Source organism: Ambystoma mexicanum, chromosome 4q (genome assembly GCF_040938575.1).
Source record: "Ambystoma mexicanum isolate Mex_15411 chromosome 4q, UKY_AmexF1_1, whole genome shotgun sequence".
Taxonomy (NCBI): domain Eukaryota; kingdom Metazoa; phylum Chordata; class Amphibia; order Caudata; family Ambystomatidae; genus Ambystoma; species Ambystoma mexicanum.
In genome coordinates this window covers 1075125026-1075149787 of record NC_090928.1, presented here as the reverse complement: position 1 = coordinate 1075149787, position 24762 = coordinate 1075125026, and the positions used below count along the sequence as shown (strand labels likewise).

At 47.2% G+C, this 24762-nt stretch overlaps 1 protein-coding gene across 4 annotated transcripts in view; it reads left to right on the top strand.

Annotated features, from left to right (window-relative positions):
- The window catches only part of WDR26 (WD repeat domain 26), a 1161882-nt gene that overhangs the window by 100820 nt on the left and 1036300 nt on the right, over positions 1 to 24762 (top strand). For all 4 annotated transcript variants that reach the window (XM_069608652.1, XM_069608650.1, XM_069608651.1 and 1 more), the window contains exon 4: positions 1337 to 1473. In XM_069608652.1, the coding sequence (XP_069464753.1) occupies positions 1337 to 1473 (137 nt within the window). The remainder of the gene's footprint in view (positions 1 to 1336; positions 1474 to 24762) is intronic.

The following is a 24762-nucleotide window of genomic DNA, read 5'->3' as shown; positions in this document are numbered from 1 at the left end:
ATAAGGGTTGTATTTTGAAAGTGATTTTTAATAAACAATCAGTTCTGGGAGCAAATGGATACCTATGCAGTGAAATATTTGCAAGAGTTGCCACCAGCCTCGTTCACTGAATCAGTACCTGTGTCATCTGGGGTGAAAAAGTAGGTTGGGACATATTAAAAAAAAAAAAAACATGCATTTATTCTGTATTTATTTGTATCAACTTGTATAATGCTTTTTTCGTTTTATTTGTCGTTTTCCTGTTATCATAATTGTTGTTTTGGAATGATATGTATTTCTTTTGATGATAAATCTTTAAATAAAGTTGTTAAAAAAAAAAAAAGTCAGCAAAAATTACATGGGGCTCCCTCAGACCTGAGAGCCCTTCTGTGCTAACGGCTATTTCTGCTCTAAAGGTTTTCACAAAATGCCCCATAATAGGAGTAGCACAGTTAAGCAGGGAATCGCCAACAGTTATCTAAACTGCTGTATTACTTAGGGTGCAGTGTTATCTACACAGAGAATTGGTATTTCAGAAACCAATTCTTGCTGTATCTATTCTTACTCAGAAGGCGAGAACCATGATGACCATTTTAGACTTGATGACGTCTTGCACTTTAGTCTCTCCTTATAATTTTTTTTCCATTAGACAAGTTAAAACCTGACAACGCAAAGTCAGTGGTTACAAGCTTTAAAAGTAGAGGGCGGCTGAGCGGATTGCAGGGGTTAATGCTTGTGACAAAGAAGCAACTGTTTTTAATGATGCGATCCAGTTTCCACGCTTGCTGTCATTAAATGCTACTCTGTATCCTCCCCTTGAAAGCTGGGTGTGTCGAGTAACATTTTAGACAACTTGAAAATTCAAGGAATATGGAATGCCCACGGACTGTAGGATTCGCCTTGATGTTAAAAGTTGAACATTGGATGATTATTCTAAAAGCAGACCACACTATCTTTTTACATGAGCAACTCTGGCAGAACAAAATCTCGGAGTTAATACAAGGGTAACAGTTTGGCACTCTGCAATGTTTAAAAACATACCTGTAGGTTGGGGGTGTGGGTAGCTATTTGTGAATGACCCGATTTGTGAATATAATTCAAGTTAAAGCTTTGTGCGTATAATTTCCGACTACCCCTTCAAACTTTGATTTACAGAGATTGTGCAAGTGTCAACAGAAATTCAACTTAACTTCAGAAGTGTTGTATTTATTTTTGACATATCCTAATTGTTAGATTTGAATTAAGTATTTTTCTGAAAGATATAGTAGAATGGTGTTTACTGTTTTGATTAGGCTCAAACATGTTCTGAATCCTCAGTCCTCGTTTTTCCCCTGACTGCTGCTTTCTGTCATGTCAGAGGATGAAGTTTTTGCTACTGCAGCAGAAGTACCTAGAATATCTGGAGGATGGCAAAGTGTTGGAGGCTCTTCAAGTTCTACGCGGTGAATTGACACCACTCAAATACAATACAGAGCGCATTCACATCCTGAGTGGGTAAGGAACTACTTTATCACATTTTAAATAATAGTTTTTTTGTCAGAATGCAGTTTATTTGTATTCAACTTTTCCTTCATTTCTAGATTCTACCATACCTTTTTGTTTAAATGTTCCACAAAGTGGCCTTCATTGTCATTATCAATGCACTCTTTTCTATGAAAGTAGCTGTAATGTATGTTTGCAATCAGCCCGCCCAAACTGAAATGTGCTAAAACATGAACCAGGCCAACTGGTGGCCTTTCAGTGCCACTCAAGAGACGAACACGTTTGCCATTAGAGTAAAAATGGCAGTGGGATGTTAATGGGCAGTTACTTTTAGTGACGCTCAGTACACTTTTTAAGGCATTTTCTTTTCATAGTGTTAAAAATGATTAAGTAATGACTTGACGGACAGCTATCTTAAAACTGTTTCCCGGGACAACACATAAAACCAGCATTGGCAACGCCAACAGTTTAGGGCTTTTGTGTAGGCATTGTAACAGCACTTGCCTGGCACATTGCTATTGGTATTAACTGGCCATTGATAGTAGCAGGTGCAAAATGGTGCGAGTACCTGGGCATCTAATAGCAGTGCGTGGCAAATACCTAATACATGTACACAAGCCAAAACTGTAGGCTTTGCAAATGTTTGTTTTTAGCAGGACTAAGTGAAGGACACGCAGAGTACTTATAGTGTGGCTGAAGTCAGACCTGGTAAGACATTTTTATTACACCAGTATCATGTTTACAACTCCAAATAAGCCATTAACTCTGACTGCTTTGAAAAAACACTGGCATGAACAGGGAGTACGAAGTTTGAGGCTTGATTAAAGCGAGCTCCCATGAGGAGGTGTTTTGGGCAGAGAGAGGCAGAAACTGGGTGAGTTATAGCCATAGGGATTAGCATGGCCATGGGCAGTCAATGGGTGGGTAAATAAAAAAACACCTACAGGCTCTGTATTCCAACAATTTCGGCCTGTAAGTGTCAAGCGAACACAATAGCCCAAACTAAAAAGCGAGTTTGCTACTTGTGCTGACTCCAATTTTCGTTTCCCTTTAGCATTGTTGATTTAGTATGCAGTGGTTGTCACCACGATACTTTATGGATATAAGCAGGAACTCTATGCTCCCCTCGTTGGATAAGTGTGGAAATGGTGTAGAGGATGATGGATCTAAATAGTGTGGGCAGCAAAGGAAGCCTAGACCATAGCATCCAAGGCTGTTTTTTATACAGGGATTCCTACCCTGGTGTATGTTGATTCCCCCGATTTTCACTAGTACTGTTGGACATTACCTGGAAGTCTTCTCTGAATATGCATTGCTAAGCCTTTACCCTCATTCCTTGCTGTGCACTCGCGTTTACAAGTATAGATTATACTAGAACATTGTACCCAGTATTCAACTGTATAAATAACTGTATGTTAAGCTTCACACATTGGGCCGCTTATTGTAACCCACAAGCAAGCCTCCTTAAGTATACTTATAGCACCTCGTTGCCTAGAGGGCTGCAGTGCGCTTTACAAATCCAAAAATAAAAGTAGATGCCAACAACTCTGATGTAGCCAGTATTTTCTTACATAGTCTGTGAGGTAATGATTGCTCAAGGAACTGTATGAACAATTCCTCTGAATAGGCTTGGCTGGGGCAGGTGGAAGGCTAACCTATGGTACTTTTGGACTTTGGTATTGTCTCCCTAACCCCCTACTTCCAGACCTGGCTGTTTGCTTTATTAAAATAGTGCAATGCATCCTTGGGTTACTTGCTGATGCGTCGTGCCATCGTGTGCTGTTGGATATGTGTCAGTGTCTAAATGGGAATGACTCATCACTCTGGATAAGATGTAAACTGAAACGTTTTATTCAAACAGAACAAGAGCTTATAACTGCAACCAAGATTTTCTGTATCTGTAGACGTCTGGCGTCTTCTCTGTCCAAATTATATTTCTGGAGTTACTTTCACCACCTGGACTATAGTCAGTCCATTATCCTGCCATTTAAATTATTTGTTTAGCCTTTGACAGTCTCAATTTATTTTGAAGTCTCACTTACTTTACTTATAAAATATGCTAATTTACTTTTCTCTTTTCCTTTCACCTTCTACTCCACTTCTTGTTATATAAGATTATTTGAGACCATTTTCTCATTCACTACGCTCCTCCTTTTAAGAATTCCTGTGTCTGTTTCCACTCCAGCTTCTTTCCTCTTGACTTGCTTAATATCGTTAAGCCTGCACTTCCCTTGATGGCCACTAGAGGTCCTCATGGCTAATCTGCTATTTTGCTCTCCACCGGCAGAGGTCCTTCAATGGGCTCTGTACGTTCGCTGATCCGAAAACCCCAGCTGATTCAGGCTTCAGGCTCAGCTGATGTCTTTGTACGTCTCCACCCGCTGCAGCCTCTGCTCTCACCTCGATCGTCTTTCCTTGCAGCCGCAGTAGTCAGCTGTTGCCGGACGTCCTTGGTAACTCATTCAGCGACCCTCAGCTTGTGCTCAACGTTTCGCCTCTAAACTGCAACGGCAGTCGTTTAAAACACACTCCTAACTACTTTATAACATTTTCTATTGAACGTAGAGTTTCTTCACGGATCTTCACTTAGTATGACCATGTATAACGGCTCTCTCCGTCCTCTTGGGTAACCTGGCAACAACACACCACCAGCTTCGACAAAAGCACCTACAGAGGGAAACTCTTCTCCCATTCGCCAGCTGAACTGTCCTTCATCCTGTTTATGAACCGCCCTCATTCTCTCATCCCTCTTTATTCAGATAGGGTTGTGACACCTGATGTTAACAGATAATGTCCCCTGGCTTGAACATAAGGAATTAATCCTTCATGGTCATGGTATTAACCCTAAGGAATGACTATCCCATCAACTGCAGGCAATAAACTAATGTCCATTCAGCAGTACAAAGCAGTCGTCACTTTTGATTACCCAATCACTCATCGGGCAACATTCCCCATATCCCTTGATTGCAGTAAGTGGAACATTGCAGGAAGTTGCACCATTTCATGTCCTCTGTTCTTTGATCCTGTGTAATACTTTGCTCTAGTGGCCTTCTCTCACATTGTTGTTATATCCCCTACATTGTTTGGCCCCTCAATTTTTGTGCTGTTCCTTGACTTTTTTTCAAATCCATTGATTACTGAGGAATCTGAAGTGTTAATTTCTTAATTTTAGTTTTAATTACAATGTAGCCACTGTAATATTCACGTTTTCTACACTCGTAATATTAATGAAAGATCTTTGTGTTTTGAGAATCATCCACAATGATGTCAAAGTATAATCTACACTTAATTGCCTTAAACAATATAGTATTCAATATTTATTTGTATACGGTTTATTTTACAAAACAGAAAATAACAAAATAACCTATTTACAAAGTTAGAATTAGCGTCATGATACAGTTCAATCTAATATGTATAAAGTGACAACATTATATTCATACCTTTTGCACTTTACACATGCTACATTCTGTCCGAGTTAGACTCCTTTGTTGAGTTCTATGTGTAAAGGAAAACTCGCATTGCGCATATATAGAATGTCATTAGGTGTAACTCTCCAGCATTAATGTTGGTCCTCCCCAGGGGACCCTGTTAAATTGACTCTATTCATTTAATCACAAAGAATTGTCCTCCAGGTTAAGTTATAGTTTTATATGATCAAGAGTTGTTTACAATTCCCAGTTCTAGCGACAAATAATGGTTTGTTAACCCAAATTTTGTAATTTTTGTTATTACTAATTGCTTTAGTACTTCAAGCCAAATGTTTGCTCCATTATTCATCTGTGTAACATCACAGCCAACCTGGATTTACTTAAGTCATTTGCCATCATACGAATTAGGTTATAGATTACGTTTCATCAGTTTCAATATCAGATATAGTTTGCCCACGAAGAGACCACTGTATGTTTAACTATGTTCCCTTGATCACCTTGTATAAGTCCAGATGTCAGATATCTTGCCACCACGATTTTTAGGGCGACTGTTGTGCCATGCAGCATGTCCCACCACAGACTCAAGATCAATCTATCCAAGTTACTTACACATTTTTTTAAAGTGGTCTATGCAATTTGATTTAAGAGCTACACAGGTTAACAACAAATGCCTGAGGCTTTCTTTATCTTCTCCACTTTTACAAAATCTACATTCTGGCGCTCTACCACTCAGTGCCCCTCTTATTTCGAGTATCGCACTAGTTGGCAGGCCATTGAACCTAAACCTCATATATCCATGACACCAGTTCTTATCGGGAAACATAACCAGGCAAGGTTCAGGTAGCCCCAATTTATTATAGTGGGATACTAACTGATAACACAATTTGGTATTCTCCACCATTTCCATGGATTCTGCCCAATTAAAGATCTGCAAAGACTATTCGAGGGGATTGGGTCCTCCGACGTATTCCATATCTATGACAGGTAATCACCACAGCTGTGCTGCTTCGGAAAATATTTCTGTGTCGATGATGTCGATACGCTGTCCTCGAAGGCCTCCATCGAGCCGACGTCAACGGATGTTATAAGTAGAACACATGTTCTGAATTGTTCTGTCGGTTCTTCGAACCAGTTTTTGTGAAAGATTTCCATGATGTCTTCTTCTCCTTGTACCCCGCGGCCGGGTTTCAAGAAGTGTCGGGACTGCGGTTCCAAGATGTCGCTGACGGACCCGCACAACGCCTGCCTTTGGTGCCTCGGTGAGGACCACGCCACGGACGATTGTGACGATTGCCAGTCGTAAACTTTGAAGGCCTTGCGGGAGCGTAAGAAGAAGCTTTCTGTCGGTAAGGTGTCCAAGCCCCGGAAGTCGAAATCCACTGGGCTTTCGACTGACGATTCGAGGGACGACTCTCCGCATCGTCGGCGTAAGTCCAGGGGGGTCTTGGTACCGGAGTGGGTCCCGCCATTCCTCTGCCTCTTCGGAAGCGCAGTCATCAGTCACCTTCCCCATCCTCGTCCGAGGACTCTGGCTGTCGGCGGGTTGCTTGTCCCACCAAGCATTCCACTCCTGCGGAATGGAATTCGTTCCGTAAGGAGATGAGGGCGATTTTTCAGTCACAGGGCTCCGTTCCGTCTGCACCATTGAAAGACACCGGTAGGGAACATGCTAGAGACACTGTTCGCACGCCTTCGGGCTCGAGCGGTCGTCGCGATCACCGGGAACCTTCGAGGTCACGGTCAGACAAGGTGCATCACTCTAGCAATGCCCGCTCCAGGTCCCGGTCCTCTACGCCATTGAGACTGTCGGAGCCTGTGAGATCTTTGAAGAAGACGTCGGTGCCGAGTCCGCCGAAGGACTCTCTCGAGGCTCTGCCGTCGAAGGACACGCTCGGGGCACTGCCCTCGAGGCCTGTGTGGAAGCCATCGGCGCCATGCTCGACGCAGATTCCGTCTATGCCTTTCGAGACGGATTTCTCGGAGGTGCCCCAGAGACCGGTGGAAACCCAGAGGAAGGCTCTGGCCAAGTCCAAACACGTGCCCTCATCCAGGGATTTATTCCAGCCTCTTGACTATATTTCTGAGGTGGATGAAGGGTTTGATGGTATGGTTCCTGATGACTTAATATCTTGTCATAGCCAGTTAGAAGACCTGCGTCAGTTGTTGCACGACGCCAGTGGTCTGGACACCTCCTCGGAGGTTGAGTTTGGCCTCATGTCGAGGGTCACGGAATACTTTGGGTGGTCTGCGCCACCAGGAGATTTTCTGCCGGATGACCTGACCGACATCTTGGACCAAGGTCCACCAACTGACCCGGTACTGCCATTCCATATGGCCTTGCAAATAAGGGTGGCAGCGGCTTGGACTGCTCCGGAGAGTCTCCTGGCAGTGGGCAAATCTTTGCCCAAAAAATAACGTCCTGCCAGTAGCGACCCCAGCTACTTGACTACGCACCCCACTCCGGAGAGTTTGGTTGTGCAGGTGGCTACAGCCCCGGCAAAACAGGCGTCGTACCCTCCCATCCCTCCTGATAGGGACGACAAACGTTTTGATGGCTGGGCGAAGAAAGTGTTTTCCTCAGGGGGTATGGCTTTACAGGCAGCCAACTCTTGTGTCTACCTTAGCACATTTCACTCACACTCTGTGGAATTGTCTCTTTGGCGGCTAAACGTATTCCCGAAGGGGAGGAATGGAATGGCTTTCTTGCTCTTGTTCAGGATAGCGAGGATGCCATGTGTGAATCCGTTCAGTCTGGTCTGGATGTGGCAGATTGTGTCAGCCGGTCCATGGCGGCGAGCACTGTAATGCACAGATTTGCGTGGTTGCGGAAGTCGGGGTTTGCTCCTGATGTGCAAGCCCGGCTTCTCAACATGCACTTTGATGGTGAACATCTTTTTGGCAGCAAGGCTGACGAGAGCCTTGAGAGGTTGCAGACCTCCAAAGCTGCAGCAAGTCGTTGAGCGCAGCAGTTCGCCAACCTCTGCCTCTTCGTCCTAGGCGACAGCAATGGAGGGGAGGTTCCTTTTGGTACTACTCTTCCTTTGGTAGATCGAGAGGGGCTGCAAGTCAAAGGGGGCCACCTTAGGAGGGCCAGAGGTGCAAAACAAGGTACTCGAGGTGCCAGAGCCGCTCGGGCAGTTGCCTCTTTACCCTTAGGCACTGCCGCAGCCGCTTCAGCTCAGTCATGAGGCCATGTCCCATGGTTCGCCGGTTGGGGGAAGGCTGGCGCAACATCTTGTAGAATGGCGTGCCATTTCTTCAGATGTGTGGGTTCTGGAGATCATAGCCCACGGCTACTGTCTTCCTTTCAGGCAGAGGCCTCACGACAATCCACCAGGTAATCTCTTTGAAGAGTCCGGATCCGCTCCTTGCGCAGGAAATCAAATCCCTGCTGGAGAAAGGCACCATAGAACTGGTGCCTGTAGCGGAGAGGAACAAGGGATGGTATTCCCCTAATTTTTTTGATTTCGAAGAAAGACTGGGGATTGAGACCCATCAGGGACTTGCGTGGTTTGAACAAGCTCCTCAGGAAGGACAAGTTCAAGATGTTAACGCTCTCCAGTCCTCCAGGCCCTTCAACTTCAGGACTAGTTGGTGTCTCTCGACCTCAAGGACGCTTACTTTAATGTGCCGATCCATCCCAAGCACAAGAAGTACCTGAGGTTCGCGGTTGGCGACTCGCATTTTCAGTTTCGGGTCCTGCTGTTCGGATTGACCTCCGCCCCGAGAGTTTTCACCAAGGTGGAGGCGGCAGCGTATATCAGGAAAGGGGGGGATTCAAGTCTACTCCAACCAATCGTCCAGGTAGATCAGGGCACGCTCTCCCGAGCAAATCCTGGATCATCTGTCCATCACCTGCCACTCCCTTCACAAGCTGGGCTTCTCCCTCAACTTGAAGTCCCACTTGATGCCAACTCGGCGGCTCCAGTACATCGAAGCAGTGCTCGACACGTCCCTGGGGCAGTGTTTCCCTCCCCAGGTGAGGGCTCATCACATTCTGCAGATAGTGCACAAGTTTCAACTTGCCCAGAGTCTCCCGGCGTTCGAGTTCTTGAGGTTGCTCGGCCTCATGGCATCCTGCATTCTTCTGGTGCCAGAGGCCAGGTTGTGGATGAGATCTCTGCAATAGGCCCTCAATATGCAGTGGTCCAATTCCTCTGGCAGGATGTCGGACCCTGTTCAGGTGCTGCCCTTGATCACTCAGGACCTTCTGTGGTGGGCCGTCGAAGGCAATCTGATGAAGGGGGGGGGCTCCATTTTGGCTACCCTGACCAGAGGTGACGATCGTTACGGACGCATCCCTCACGGAATGGGGAGCTCATGCCAACGAGCTGACAGTCAGCGGTCGTTGGTCTCCGTCGGAGTCCAGACTCCATATCAATCTGTTGGAGCTGAGGGCCATCAGGCTTGCCCTGAAGGCTTTTCTGCCGACTGTGTGAGGAAAGAATGTCCTGATTCTGACTGACAACACAGTGGCCATGCACTACCACAACAAAAAGGGGTGGGGGCAGGGTCACTTCCTCTGTGCAGGGAGGCGATATAGCTCTGGTTCTGGGCCATCCAGCAGGAAATTTCGATCTCGGTGGTTCATCTGGCTGGAGAGGCAAACGAGACGGCGGATACTCGGATCAGGCAGAGTGTGAGTGGGAGCTGGCTCAGGAGATTCTCCTGGAGATCTTCTCCCTTTGGGGGACCCCACAAGTGGATCTCTTCGCCTCCAGTGTCAACCGGAAGTGCGAAAGGTTTTGCGTGCGGGAATGTCCTCCAAGAGGAGCCTTGGGGGACGCGTTTGTGGTGGAGTGGTCCTTCCACTACTGTACGCGTTTCCTCCAGTCCCCGTCATCCCGCAAGTGCTGCGGAGGTTCTGTTCCCGGATGATCCTCATTGCTCCGGCATGGGCCCGGAGAACGTAGTACCCGGACCTTCTAGACTTGTCCATCTGCCCTCCACGCCGCCTTCCCTACCGAGAGGATCTGCTCTCACAGGAGGGGGGGGGTCTGGTTCTCCATCCATAGGTCAGATCCCTCAACCTTCACGCTTGGCTTCTGAAAGGTTGAGGTATAAGGATTGGGACCTCCCTGAAGACGTGATGGAGGTGTTGCTTTCGGCCAGACGGCCTGCAACAAAGTCCCTGTACCGTTGCCGTTGGAGAAAGTTCTGCGACTGATGCAGGGTTAAGAATGTGGATCCTTGTTCATGTGACATTCCTGCGGTTCTTTAGCCCACAAGGGCCTGCAAGTGGGACCATTAAAGGTTACCTGGCGGTGCTGTCCATATTTAAGCGCTCGTCATAGGAGTGTTCTTATTTCAAAATTCCCATAATTTCTCAGTTTCTGAAAGGGCTCACTAAAGTGTTTCCACGGTCGCCTTTCCAGGTTCCCGGTTGGGATTTGAACCTTGTTCTAAAATTCCTTATGGGTGCTACATTTGAGCCTTTACATTCTTGTCCTTTGAGACTGTTGTAAAGACTGGTGGGGGGTGTCTGTACTTCTGCTCTCTATATGGTAGAGGAGAGGCACAGAAGACCCCAGCCAAGATTCTCTATTACGGTAGCAATGGACGAGCAATCGAGGCCTAACTTCCTAGGAGGTGATGCAGGCTGGTTCTTAAGTACAGTGTAGTCCCCGAACCCCCACAAAGGAATGTCCACACATATATATAGCACAAGCCCAGTCCATATATTGTTCAATAGCCTTATTTCCTCCTATTAAGGTTTTACCCCCCCCCCCATGTACCTGGTGGAGTAGAGTTCTTCGAAGACGCGTCGAAGGATCCTTCTTGAGTGACTCCCTTTAAAGCAGGAGTCATGGATCGTCGAGAGGCATTGTAGATGGTGAACTTGTCGCGGTGATGAGAAGTTCAAGGGTGCTGAGACCCCGATGTCGATCCTGGCGGTGCTAGTCAGCGACGTGCTGCGAGGATGAGGTGTGCGGGGCACCTCGGCGATGGATTGTTCAGAACCGCAAAGAGCTTCAGAAGAACTGTGGCCCAACAAGGGCGTCGAGTCGTCCAAGTCTTTGTGGCCTTCAGGTGGCGGGAAACCCACCGGCGGATTCTCCTCGGCGCGTTGGTCGTTCTCGACTTTCTCCGGCGGGACAAAGCGGTCGACGCTGCGCACAAGGGAGTCCTTGGATTCAAATGTTCTTAGACAAAGGGAACAGGCGGCTCCGGTCGTCAGCGGCACAGCGTCAAGTGGTCCCCACAGCTGGGCTACACAACTTCGACGGACCTCCAGCGGTTACACAAACCAGCGAACCCTGGTCGATGGCAATGGACTTCGACAGCGGCGAAGTCCGGGTGCTTTGCTTCGTTCTCCTCAGCGGTCCCGTCTCGGGTCGGCAGCCTTTCGAGGGTCTGACTTCCAGGGAGCTTCGGCAAAGGTTAGCGGTGCTCGATGGTCCCTCGGAGCATGGGGAGAGGGCGCCTTACCAGGTCCTCTCTCGGATCAGTCCTTGACGAGTTCGGCAGCTTTCAGATCAGGTCGAAGCAAATGCAACAGCAAGTCTTCGTCTTCCAGCTGGGCGTCGAGGATCAGCAGTTCCAGTTACTCTTCAAGTGTAGACACCGCTTCTGAACAATTTCCAGTGGTGAGAGGTCCGCAGATATACTTTTCTGTGTCTCATCCACTGCTGGGTCACTCTCAGCAGCCAATCACAAAGAAGGGAATTCATGCAGTCAGCCAATCAGGCACACAGTGCATTCGGGCCACCCCCCTCCCTCTCAGACACTCACAACAAGGAATGTGGATTGGCACAAGTACCCAGTCATTTAACACTACACACTGCATTCAGGCCAGTTTCGTGCAGGGCTGTCTCCAGTCTGTCTCTCATGCCAGAAACTAGACAACCACAACAAGAAGTGCATATTGGTCACACACTCCATTCACCCAAGTTCCACCCACAGGAGGTACCCACAACATAGTCACTGGGAAGGCTCCAGCTAGTCTGGCCAGGCCTTCACAACAACACCATATATGGCACTTCCACCCAACAGCCAGTCAGGGGGAAGGGACAGAGTCCGGGCTTCCCAGGACTTTGGAAAAACAAGGTAATAGGCAATAGAAAGCAAGAGGCCACGGGGGCCATCTTGTTTCCTATCAGGAATCAACTGATTCCAATGGCAGGGCCTGGGAATCCCAAAATGGAGAATATGCACTGCACCTGTCAAATTCAGCATGGAGCTGCCACCAGCCCATACCCTGCTCTGTGTGCTACCCACAGTTGCCCAAAACATACACTAGGGGCCCTTGGTTGCACCCCCACCCATGGGTGCCATAAGGATATCCCACGGGTCCGTTCACCAAACCAAAGGGGAGAGAGCTGCACCGCCAGGAGTCCCACATGAACTCCTGTGCGGAAAATACGACAGAACACACAATAAAAAGCAGTAAAGGACAAGGATACGGAGGCCCTGTCCCTCCGATGCATTTCCAGCATCACAACTTTTAACCCTTAAAACTATTTTTAGTTGCGGTTATTCCGCTCGCAGAGTGAGTGAGTTTCAGGCACTTTCTGTTAAGCCTCCCTTCACGGTGTTTCATAAGGACAGGGTTGTCCTTAGGGTTCGTCCTTCCTTTCTTCCGAAGGTGGTGTCGGAATTTCATTTAAGCCAGAAGGTCATTCTTCTGGCATTTTATCCTCCTCTGCATCCTGGTAAGGAAGAGGGGAGGATCCATAGGTTGGATCCTAGGAGAGCTTTAAGTTTGTATATTTCACGCATGTCCTGGGTCAGAGTGGACGATCAGCTCTTCATAGGTTACGCTGGAAGGTGTTTGGGACAAGCTGTTACTAAACAGACTTTGTCTAGATGGATTATCTTGGCAATTTCAGAATGTTACCGCTTGGCGGGTAAGGACCCTCTTGTAGGCTTGCGGGCCCATTCTACTACGGGTATGGCTGCCTCTACTGCCCTGCAGAGGGGTGTTCCTATTGGTAACATCTGTGAAGCAGCCACATGTGCTTCGGTCCATACTTTTGTAAGACACTACTCCCTAGATTCTATCATCGGCAGGATCTGGCCTTTGGCAAGGTGGTCCTTTACGCTGCAATTTAATTGGGCATTCTAAATTTCTATATTCTAAATTCTTTTCCATCCTCCATACGTTGGTACTGCTTTAGGAGTCTGTCATAGATATGGAATATGTCGGAGGACCCAATCCCCTCGAAGAACAAGTTACTCTTACCTGGTAACATCCTTTCGATGGGATGGTCCGACGTATTCCATATTGCTCCCTCCCTACCTGCCCCGTTACAGAATTTCTTATGCGATTGCAGCTTACGTTTCCGCAAGGCTTTCTGTGGTCATACTGGCAGAATATTGGTGCCACACGTTCTGGGGAAAAAACTATAACTGATGGTATGGGCGTCGTGTGTCCTACTTGTAACATCTGGCGACGTCGGCTCGACGGAGGCCTTCGAGGACAGCGTATCGACGCAGGAGGCAGAAACATTTTCCGAAGCAGTACAGCTGTGGTGATTACCTGTCATAGATATGGAATACGTCGTCGGACCATCCCATCGAAAGAAGGGTACCGGGTAAGAAAGTAACTTGTTCTTTTACTCGAACTGGCTTGTTAAGTGTTTCTTTGTTTTAGACCCAATTTGGCCAATGTACGTGTACAGGATATCTGTAAGGCTGACTGTGTCAGGGCCTCCGGGTTCCCATTTCTGAGGCTGATTCCCTCAGTTCATATAGAATATTCCTGTATTTGGGAGCATCTTTCTAAACCTGGTAATCTGCGCCACTCCTCTATACTTGTCAGCGATTGCAGACCCATCTCATACCTTATGGCGGCAATAGGTATTGATTTTGGCAGACAAAACAGGATGGTTTTCCATATTAATGATTCCGTCTTGTGAAGCTTCTACATCAATCAGCCAGGCCATAGGTTATTTTTTTGGATGACCTTAGAATTATAAAAACGTAGGACTAGGCTGAAGGATTATTTTCCCAATTTTTGGTCCACCTTTTTCATAATTGCCACTTGACTGCAGATCTTCTTCGACAAATAGTATTGATACTGAAATTTCGTGGGGTTATTGAATATGGGAAAACGCAAGTATTTCATTGTAAATCTTGTGGTTAGCTTTTCATGGTTTAAAAACCATGTGTGCCCAATCAGTGTCTTCCTGTTGCTCAATCTCATTATTACATTTCTTTTTAGAGTTTATCTTTAAACCATTTATGGCCTGATTCACAGAAGCATTTTATAATAGCACAATCCCAATTCCATAGGGAAACACTATGTGAATCATATTCATAGGAAGTATATTTTTGGTGCAGGTAGTGGGTTTCATGGTGGCAAGTACTTTTTATCATGTACTCAGGAGTGGTGTACGTGAATTTAAAGGCTTCAATGTCTTTGAAAGTTTCTTCAGTCGGAAGGGTGGCCACTGTCTGTTTTTTGGCTTGGGAGATTTTATGGAAAAAAGGCGTTCTGGGTTTTGTCGCACTCCTCTTGGGATGGTGTGAAGGGAGGGGAGATTGCTCTAGGTTTCCTCATTGGATTTCAGGATGTTGGAGTTTGCTGGTGGAGTTATCTGCTATAGTGATCTGGATGTGGTAAAAAATTCTTTTTTTGCCTGTATTATCTCGTTCTTATAGGTTTTATCACTATCCTTCCATGCTTTCTTATTAATTGAGGTGGGATTTCTTTTAGCTATTCGTTTTCTCTTTTTCTCTTCACCTTTTTTTGTTCGGCGAGTTCTCTGGTGAAGCATGGTTGTTGTTTGGTCTTTGATCTGATAGTTTTGGTATGTGGTGGTGCCTATGTGGTATACCAACTTTTTGAGGTGGGCTAATTGGTTGGTCATCAGGGTGTCGCAGGAGTCTGCTTTGTTAAGGTTGTCCTTGATTTTATCGAGGCAGAGTTCAAGTTAGTCTGTCTGTTTTTGAAATTCCGATGTCACTTTTATCGGGGGCCGGGTGGGTTGGGAGACTTATCTTTGGGTGATGGTGGAATGATGGAAAAGGTCCCACTATAGTGATCTGACCATATGCAAGGGTTAGTCTTGTAATCGTGGGACTCAGGTTGGTTGATACAACCCAATCTAGCTGGTGCCCATTGTCCATTGTGGGTTCGTGGTTTGTGACTTTGAAATCAATATTGTTAAGTACTGTCTCTAAGTTAGTGGGTTCTTTGTCTTTGGGATTGCCATGCCATCGGTTGAGGTTGCCTACTAGCAGTGAGGCTGTATTTTGTAGTAGGTTAAGATGGTGGGTAATCGCTTTGTAAAATTCTGGTGTAATGACGGGTGTCCTATAGACAACAATTAAGTTAAGGCTGCTATTATCTGTGGGTGAATGCTTCAAATGCAGGATTTCACTTCCACTGCATGTTAACTTGCTTGGGGGAAAAGTGTATAGAATCTCTCGTGATAACTTGTACACACAACCCCCCCCGATGCCCGGTTTCTCTATTGGCATAGTAGATGACATAGCCTTCTGGAATGGTAATGTTTTGGGTAAGGCCTGTCTGCTCTTTGAGCCACGTTTCAGATATGCATAGGATGTCAATCTTAGCGTCAATAATCCTGTCGTGAATACATTGCGCACGGTTATGAAGAGACCGGGTGTTTAGTAGACAGATTTTTAATTCGAGTTTGTTCTTTTTTTGACCAATGTTGTGGGGCTTCTGGCAAATTGGCCGTCTCTTTTTTTAGGGCGTCTTTTTGCCAGATCTTCATGTTCAGAACTCTACATCTCGCTGGTTCTGTCTAGAGCTGATTCAGCGACCGTTTTGGCGATGTTTATGCATTGGTGTTTGTGAATGTCTAACAGTTTGTATAGGGGTAGTAGCCCCATGTTTGCTTGATGTTTAAGGTGAGTGCTCTAAATACTCATGGGCAGCATTTCCTGCACTGGACGGCGAGGACCGGCGCAAGACCGGCTTGGCTCCTGACTCACCGGTGCTGAAGCACCTGACGTTTCTGTATATGGAGCGCCAGTGCTTCTGGGAATTGTGGTCCCAGATCACTTGTCAGTAAATAGTAATGGGCTGTAAGGCAGTCAAATGTGCAGGCATGCCTGGTGGCTCATGGTGCAGAGTCTGTCTATGAGCCGCAAGGCAGCGCGGTGCAATCATCCTAATTGAAACTCCTCCGTGCAGAGAATGGTAAAATGGCTGCACACATCGCCACACACACACACGCTGCTTTATAAATCACAGCGCATGTGGGACGCTAGGACTTAAGTCACAACTTCAGGTAGCTTTCAGAAAATGATTTCAAAATTAGGTTTGCATGCATACTGCTGCAAGCATACACTTCTTCATGCAGTCTCAAGCAACACTAATATAGGCGACTAAGAGAGGCAGTGTCCTAGCCCTGATTGTCGTTCCAAGTTGTGCAGTAGCTTAGAAACCTGACCTCCAAAGTGAGGTGGGAACTGAACTACCGCAGTTTGGGTTGAAAATGGAAGGGCCCCAGGTGAGGAGGGAAGCGACTATAACCCCAAGATGGGGTAAAAGTAAATTAGCCCTGACAAGGGCCAAAGAGGGTAAACTGCCATGGGGTGTGAGACCCGAGGCCTCAGAGCAGCGAAATTGAGACGAAGAGTGCACAGGTATTTAAAAAAAAAAAACAAAAAAAACTTGAAAACAATCCCTGATACGTCCGGGCACAAGATGTACAAATCCGAAGAGAATCAAACACCCGGGACTGAAAAGGGGTTGACAAACAAAAAGAAAAGAGGAAAAAGACTGATTCAAACTGAATGCACCATCCAGAATGGTGGAGGTGAAAAGAGACTTTGTGATGTCTGAGCTACGGACCCCTTTTTTTTGAAGAAAGAAACAGATCACTGGTTCGGAAGCCAACCACAGTTTAATCCTTGGGCAAGAGGCCATAGCTTTGTTTTGTTTGTTTCTTTTCTGTACTAGTGGTACGGACAGGACTTGTGGTAAGTTAGGTGGATGTTGTGTTGGACATCCTGATAGCCACTCTTTTGATTTCTTTCTTTTCTTATAATTGGGCCAAGACGTCGGACAGATAGGATTATCTTGCTTAATAAGACCAGCTCAAAAGGCCACCTTGTCGGTCTCCCAACTCGTGATTTACCACAATCATTTAATATGACTTCGTTTTTTTTTTCTTTTAACCCCAGTTTCACCAGTCAGTTGTTTAAACTTTACTGGTCATGTGACGAGGCCTGGTATATCTCTCATCCAGCATTACTAGGTTCTAAATACATAACACATCAGCCCAAAATTGATTTTAATTTTGTAACCGCACTGCTTCATGTTTGGAAGTATTTAGCATGGAAATTTTCACAGGATTTTATATATACATTATGCCTTTCACTCTTGGCAAGTGTCACCGGGCTAGCAGGTAAATTGTTGGCACACGCAAGATATACAAGCAACTACCCTAAAAGCCTCTCGAATATGTGTAGTGTTAGATTGGAAACTGGGAGGCATGGGCCATACACGTTTTTCAACAGGTTGCCCATATTTTGTTGCTTGTACACAAGGACAGGGCTAGCTGTTAGACAATATGGGTAGATGACTCTTACCTTGCACTCTATCCAAATATTATTTTTGATTACTAATATGCATCCAGTAGGATAGCCTTTTTGACGGTTGTGCGGGAGAGTAAAAACTGTTACATCATCTTGGCTTGGTTGTTCACGTAACCTGACCATCTGGAGACAAACATACCTTAACAGGGTCTGATTCTAAATGTCTAAAGCTGAAGGCTTCTCTTCACAGCGAAAAACAAAAGCAAAAGGTTTGAGGGTCCATAAAATATGCAGGAAAAGTTGCTCCAAGAGAACTTTCCTAAATCCATTGTAACCCAAATATAGATTTTCTGTTTGCAAATCAAATATGACTTGCAAAAGGATTCTTAATCTGTGATCCTTCGATAGCATAATGATATGCTGATGCAAAAATTAACACTTTGGTTGTGTGTACTCTTGGTGCTGGTATTGCGCACAATCTCTGTAGAATGATTGAGGGATGCCGACTGGCGTTTCACCCGCAGTGAATGCCATTGGTTACATAAGGAAACTGGTATGGTTTGTTTTTTTCATTGGTCAAATCGCCCAAAGTCTGCTTTGAAGTCCGTCAATACTATTCTAGTATTGTGGTTTTATTATGTACTGGGGCTTTTCAATATTCAAGGTCTGACTTATTGAGAGACTAAGCCTCGCGTTGTCCCTTTTAGATTGTGTTCTAGAGTTTCGTATTTGCGTAATTCTGGTGGCCGTCTAAGCAGTTTTCTCCTGCATTTCGGAATTGCAGCCCTTGCCAGGACTATCGGAATCTCCCTTCTTGGTTAGTTTCATTTCAGTATTTAATACTTAGAGTTCTTCCGTCTTGAATCTGGATGGCAACCGTCTTTTTACTAATCTGAATTTATTTTATTCCGATAGTTTCAGGTCATACTGACCAGACTCCTAGTCAACATTTTGTGGATTGCTAGAAATGGGAGCTTCCTTTTCCCTAGCCAGCAATAACTTTTGAAATTGAGTTTCTTTGCTTAGACCGCCGACGAGTTTGGGTTATTGTTCTTCAGTGTTTTTCTGCTTTTTCTTTATATAGGTTGATTTAGCACACATTGTATGGATTATGGGCTGCACTGCCAACAGCAAGGCTTCATCCCAAGTGAAGGGAAATTGAAGGGGAAGGTGTTAAATGGAAACTATATACAGAATATTAAATAGTCATGAAGGTGGCCAGGACATGGCCATCGCTTTTGGATCCAGTTCCTGGGGGTGGACAAGTGCGGGAGGATCACCTGGGTGAGGATCTTGGGGAGTGGGCACTGGGACACCAGATGGCGAGATGCGGTATCCTTCCCCCTCTAACACCTTTACCCCATCCTACCAGGTAGGATATGTGGGAACTTTACACCCACTCCGGAGAGTTTGGTGGTGCAGGCGGTTACGGCTCCAGCAAAGCAGGCGTCGTATCCTACCATCCCTCCTGATAGGGACGACAAGCGTTTTGATGGTTGGGCGAAGAAGGTGTTTTCTTCAGGGGCTATGGCTCTTCAGGCGGCCAACTCCGTATGTGCCTTGTCACGTTTCACGCACACTCTGTGGGAACTGTTTCCTTAGCGGCTGAACATATTCCCGAAGGGGGTGAACGGGATGTTTTTCTTGCTATGGTCCAGGATGGCAAGGATGCCATGAGTGAGTCCGTTCAGTCGGGTTTGGACATGGCAGATTGCGTCAGCCGGTCCATGGAGGCGAGCACCGTAATATGCAGGTTTGCGTGGTTGCGGAAGTCAGGGTTTTCTCCTGATGTGCAGTCCCGGCTCCTCAACATGCCCTTTGACGGTGAACATTTTTTTTGGCAGCAAGGCTGACGAGAGCCTTGCGAGGTTGCAGACCTCCAAAGCTGCAGCGAAGTCATTGGGCACCTCCATGGGCGCTGCAGTTTGCCAACCTCTGCCTTTTCGTCCTAGGGGACAGCAATGGAGGGGAGGTTCCTTTCGTTATTACTCATCCTTTGGTAAAGCGAGAGGAGCTGCCAGTCAAAGGGGCCACCGTAGGAGTGCCAGAGGTGGAAAGGAGGGTACTTGAGGTGCCAAGGCCGCTCGGGCACTTGCCTCTTTGCCCTCCGGCAACACCGCAGCCGCTTCAGCTCGCTGGTTGGGGGAAGGCTGGCGCAGCATCTTGTCGAATGGCGTGCCATTATTTCAGATGTGTGGGTTCTGGAGATCATAGCCCATGGCTACTGTCTTCCCTGTCAGCAGAGGCCTCACGACGATCCACCGGGGAATCTCTCGTTGCAGAGTCCAGATCCGCTCGTTGTGCAGGAGGCTCAAGCCCTGCTGGAGAAAGGCGCCATAGAACTGATGCCTGTAGTGGAGAGGAACAAGGGATGGTATTCCCCTTATTTTTTTATTTCCAAGAAAGACTGGGGATTGAGACCCATCATGGACTTGCGCGGTTTGAACAAACTCCTCAGGAAGGACAGGTTCAAGATGGTTACTCTCTCTCAAGTCCTCCAGGCCCTTCAACTTCAGGACTGGTTGGTGTCTCTCGACCTCAAGAACGCTTATTTTCATGTGCCGATCCATCCAAAGCACAAGAAGTACCTGAGGTTCGCGGTTGGCGACTCGCACTTTCAGTTTCAGGTCCTGCCGTTCGGATTGACCTCCGCCCGAGGGTCTTCACCAAGCTGATGGTAGTGGTGGGAGCGCATCTCAGGAAAGGGGGGGGGGGGGATTCACGTCTACCCCTACCTGGACGATTGGTTGATCAGGGCGCGCTCTCCCGAGCAAGTCATGGGTAATCTGTCCGTCACCTGCCATTCCCTCCACAAGCTGAGCTTCTCCCTCAACTTGAAGTCCCATTTGACACCGAATCAGAGGCTCCAGTACATCGGAGCAGTGCTCGACACGTCCCTGGGGCAGTGTTCTCCTCCCCAGGTGAGGGCTCATCACATTCAGCAGATGGTGCACAAGTTTCAGCATGCCCAGAGTCTCCCAGCGTTCGAGTTCTTGAGATTGCTCGGCCTCATGGCATCCTGCATTCTTCTGGTGCCAGAGGCCAGGTTGCGGATGAGATCTTTGCAATGGGCACTCAAGCTCCAGTGGTCTCAGTCCTCCGGCAGGATGTCGGACCCTGTTCAGGTGCCGTCCTCTGTTGCCCAGGACCTTCTGTGGTGGGCCGTCGAAGGCAGTCTGATGAAGGGGGCTCCATTCTGGCAACCCTGGCCGGAGGTGACGATTGTGACGGACGCATCCCTCACGGGATGGGGAGCTCATGCCAACGAGTTGATGGTCAGCGGTCGTTGGTCTCCGTCGGAGTCCAGACTCCTTATAAATCTGTTGGAGCTGAGGGCCATCAGGCTTGCCCTGAAGGCTTTTCTGCCGACTGTGCGAGGAAAGAAGGTCCTGATCCTGACAGACAACACAGTGGCCATGCACTACCACAACAAAAGGGGGGGGGAGCAGGGTCACTTCCTCTGTGCAGCGAGGCGATGTAGCTCTGGTTCTGGGCAAACCAGCAGGAAGTTTCGATCTCGGCTGTTCATCTGGCCGGAGACGAAAACGAGACGGCGGACGCTCTGAGCAGGCAGAGCGCGATCTCTCACGAGTGGGAGTTGGCTCAGGAGATTCTCCTGGAGCTCTTCGCCCTTTGGGGGACCCCTCAAGTGGATCTCTTTGCCTCCAGTGTCAACCGGAAGTGCGAGAGGTTCTGCTCGCAGGAATTTCCTCAGAGGAGCCTTGGGAGGCGCGTTCGTGGTGGAGTGGTCATTCCCACTGCTGTACGCGTTTCCTCCAGTCACTTTCATCCCGCAAGTGCTGCGGAGGTTACGAAGGTTCGGTTCCCGGATGATCCTCATTGCTCTGGCATGGGCCTGAAGGACGTGGTACCCGGACCTTCTCGACTTGTCCATCTGCCCTCCACGTCGTCTTCCCTACCGAGGCAATCTGCTCTCACGGGAGCGGGGGTCAGGTTCTCCATCCAGAGGTAAGATCCCTCAACCTTCACGCTTGGTTTCTGAAAGGTTGAGGTATAAGGATTGGGACCTCCCTGAAGACGTGATGGAGGTGTTGCTTTCGGCCAGAAGGCCCGCAAAGTCCCTGTACCGTTGCCGTTGGAGAAAGTTCTGCGACTGGTGCTGGGTTAAGAATCTGGATCCGTTTTCATGTGACATTCCTGTGGTTCTGTCTTTTTTGCTTTCTTTAGTCCACAGGGGCTTGCAAGTGGGTACCGTTAAAGGTTACCTGGCAGCGCTGTCCATATTTAAGTGCTCGTCTGAAGAGTGTTCTTATTTGAAAATATCTTTAATTTCTCCGTTTCTAAAAGGGCTCGCTAATGTGTTCCATCCGTCACCTTTCCAGGTGCCCGGTTGGGATTTGAACCTTGTCCTCCAGTTTCTGATGGGTGCTCCGTTTGAGCCTTTGCATTCGTGCCCTTTGAGACTGTTAACTCTTAAAACTGTATTTTTGGTTGCGGTCACTTCCGCTCGCTGAGTGAGTGAGTTACAGGCACTTTCAGTTAAGCCACGCTTCACTGTATTTCAAAAGGACAGGGTTGTCCTTAGAGTTCGTCCTTCCTGTCTTCCGAAAGTGGTGTCGGAATTTCATTTAGGCCAGAAGGTGGTTATTCCGGCATTTTATCCTCCTCCACATCCTGGTAAGGAAGAGGAGAGGCTTGATCCTAGGAGAGCTTTAAGCTTTTATATTTCACGCATGTCCCGGGTCAAAGTTGGACGATCAACTCTTCATTGGTTACGCTGGAAAGCGTTTGGGACAAGCTACGACTAAGCAGACATTGTCTCGCTGGATTATTCTGGCAATTTCTGAATGTTACTGCTTGGCGGGTAAGGACCCACCGGTCGGCTTGCGGGCCCATTCTACTAGGGGTATGGCTGCCTCTACTGCCCTACAGAGGGGTGTTCCGATTCATAACATCTGTGATGCAGCCACCTGGGCTTCGGTCCATACTTTTGTACATCACTACTCCCTCGATTCCATCCGTGGGCAGGATCTGGCCTTTGGCAAGGTGGTACTTTGCTCTGCAATTTGATTGGGCATTCTGAATTTCTGTATTCTAAATTCTTTTCCCACCTCCTTGCATGGTACTGCTTTGGGAGTCTGTCATACATATGGAATACGTCTGAGGACCCAATCCCCTCGAAGAACAAGTTACTCTTACCTGGTAACGTTCTTTCGATGGGATGGTCCGACGACGTATTCCATATCGCTCCCTCCCTCCCTGCCTTCCCCACTACAGAATTTCTTATGCGATTGAAGCTTACATTTCCGCAAGGCTTTGTGTGGTCAGACTGGCAGAAGACTGGTGCCACACGTTCTGGGAATAAACTACAACTGAGGCTACGGGCGTCGTGCGTCCTACTTATAATATCCAGTGACGTCGGCCATCGGAGAGGTCCTCGAGTGCGGCGTATCGACGCAGGACGCTGACGCCGAAAGATTTTCCGAAGCAGCACAGCTGTGGTGATTACTGTCATAGATATGGAATACGTCGTCGGATCATCCCATCGAAAGAAAGTTACCAGGTAAGAGAGTAACTTGTTCAACTCCTTTTTTTGACAAAAAATGTATTGCTGACCATTCAGCTGATCTGTGTGGACTCATTGAGGGCCTCTGACCACGTTCACACTCTGGCGACTAAGCTTTGACCGCTCTCCTCTCTATCTTGATTGGGTTTTGGCTAAACTCTGAGCTACCTGCTCACCATAACTAGAATGGCCTCCTAAAATCTGTCCACCGTGCCTGATTTTAGAAATCCTCTAACACTTCCCCTCTGCGCCTCTAATGATCTTCTCAAAGCCACTAATTTGTCCAGATTAAATGTTCCTTCTATCGGAAAGTGTGCTAGTTAGAAGTGCCAGACCTCAAAAACTGCACATAGCACCTTAGAATTGGTGTACTTAAAGTAGGCAGGTGTGTCCTTAGCTGGGGCTTTCGCCTGCTTGGATTGCCTTTACCCATATGTCTCTTGTTTTAGTACCAGTCACTCAGTCCACTCCGCCCCGGCGTCAATCAGACTTTGACATCACTCTTCAGCAACTCTGAGAAAAGAGGACAGCATATAGTGGTCCTGGAAAGGGCTATGAGGCACTTGCCACAACTGACCTCATTACTTGTCACAGTATAGTTCTGCCCCATTCTTGCAGTACTAACTATACCAGGCTACCAGGAATTGTTTGGGAGGCACAGACCTTTAACAGACCAGAATCCAGAATGCCATCGGCCCTTTCCAGATCAGCCCAACTTTCTTAAAACTACAAATATGTTGCCAGATGTATACAACGCTATAGCAACCATATAGAATTCCTAAAATCAGAAGTGAGGCAAAAGGTAATTTAATGCTGACTAAGCATATAGAAATATTATGAATAGGGTGGTGGAGTGTATGGGATGGAGCAGGAATTCTCCCACCTACGAACAGGATGACCTGACAGACATTCTCAGTCAAGTTCCGCAAAAAGATACTGTTCTTACTTTACAAACAGCACTTCAGAGGAGAAGGGTATGGCTGCACGGGAAACTCCAGAATCTGGACCGGTGATGAACAGAAATTTTGCTAGGAAATCTAGACCTTCATCTTCTGAACCTGACTATTTAACTAGGCATCCTACACCTGAAAGCTTAGTCCAGGAAGCTACATCCACTAGACAATCGGCATACCCCTCTACTCCAGCAGATGGGGATGATAGGACAATTGATGCCTGGTCTCGCAAGATTTTTTCTTCGAGCAGTATGGCTATAAAGTCAACAAATGTGACTTGCACCCTTGCAAGGTTTACTCCTACCTGGATGATTGGTTAATCGGGGCCTGTTCACCCGAACAGGCACTGAAACATCTGAGCATGACCTGCTACTTCTTAGACAGACTGGGCTTCTCCCCCAATTACAAGAAGTCACATATAATACCATTCCAAAGACTCCAATTCATCGGAGCAGTCCTGGATATTTCCTCTGGGGAAAGCCTCGCCTCCCGAGGTGAGAGCACATCACATTCTGCAGATGGTAACAAAGTTCCAGAATGCCCAGCATCTGCCGGCCTTCGATTTTCTGAGGTTGCTTGGCCTCATGGCATCCTGGATTTTTCTGGTGCCAGAGGCCAGATTGAGAATGATATCATTCAATTGGCCCTCAGGACACAATGGTCCCAATTTTCAGCGACTACCTCAGATCTTTTACAAATTCCGGCCAGAGTGGCTCAGGATCTTCTATGGTGGGCTTGCAAGGACCATATTCTCAAGGGAGAATCTTTTTGGCAACCATGGCCGGAGATGATGGTAATGACGGACGCCTCACTCACGGGGTGGGGAGCTCACACCAACAGTCTGATAATCGGTGATGGTTGGTCTCCATCGGAGTCCAAACTACACATCAACCTTTTGCAGCTGAGGGCAATCAGACTAGCACTAAAGGCCTTTCTG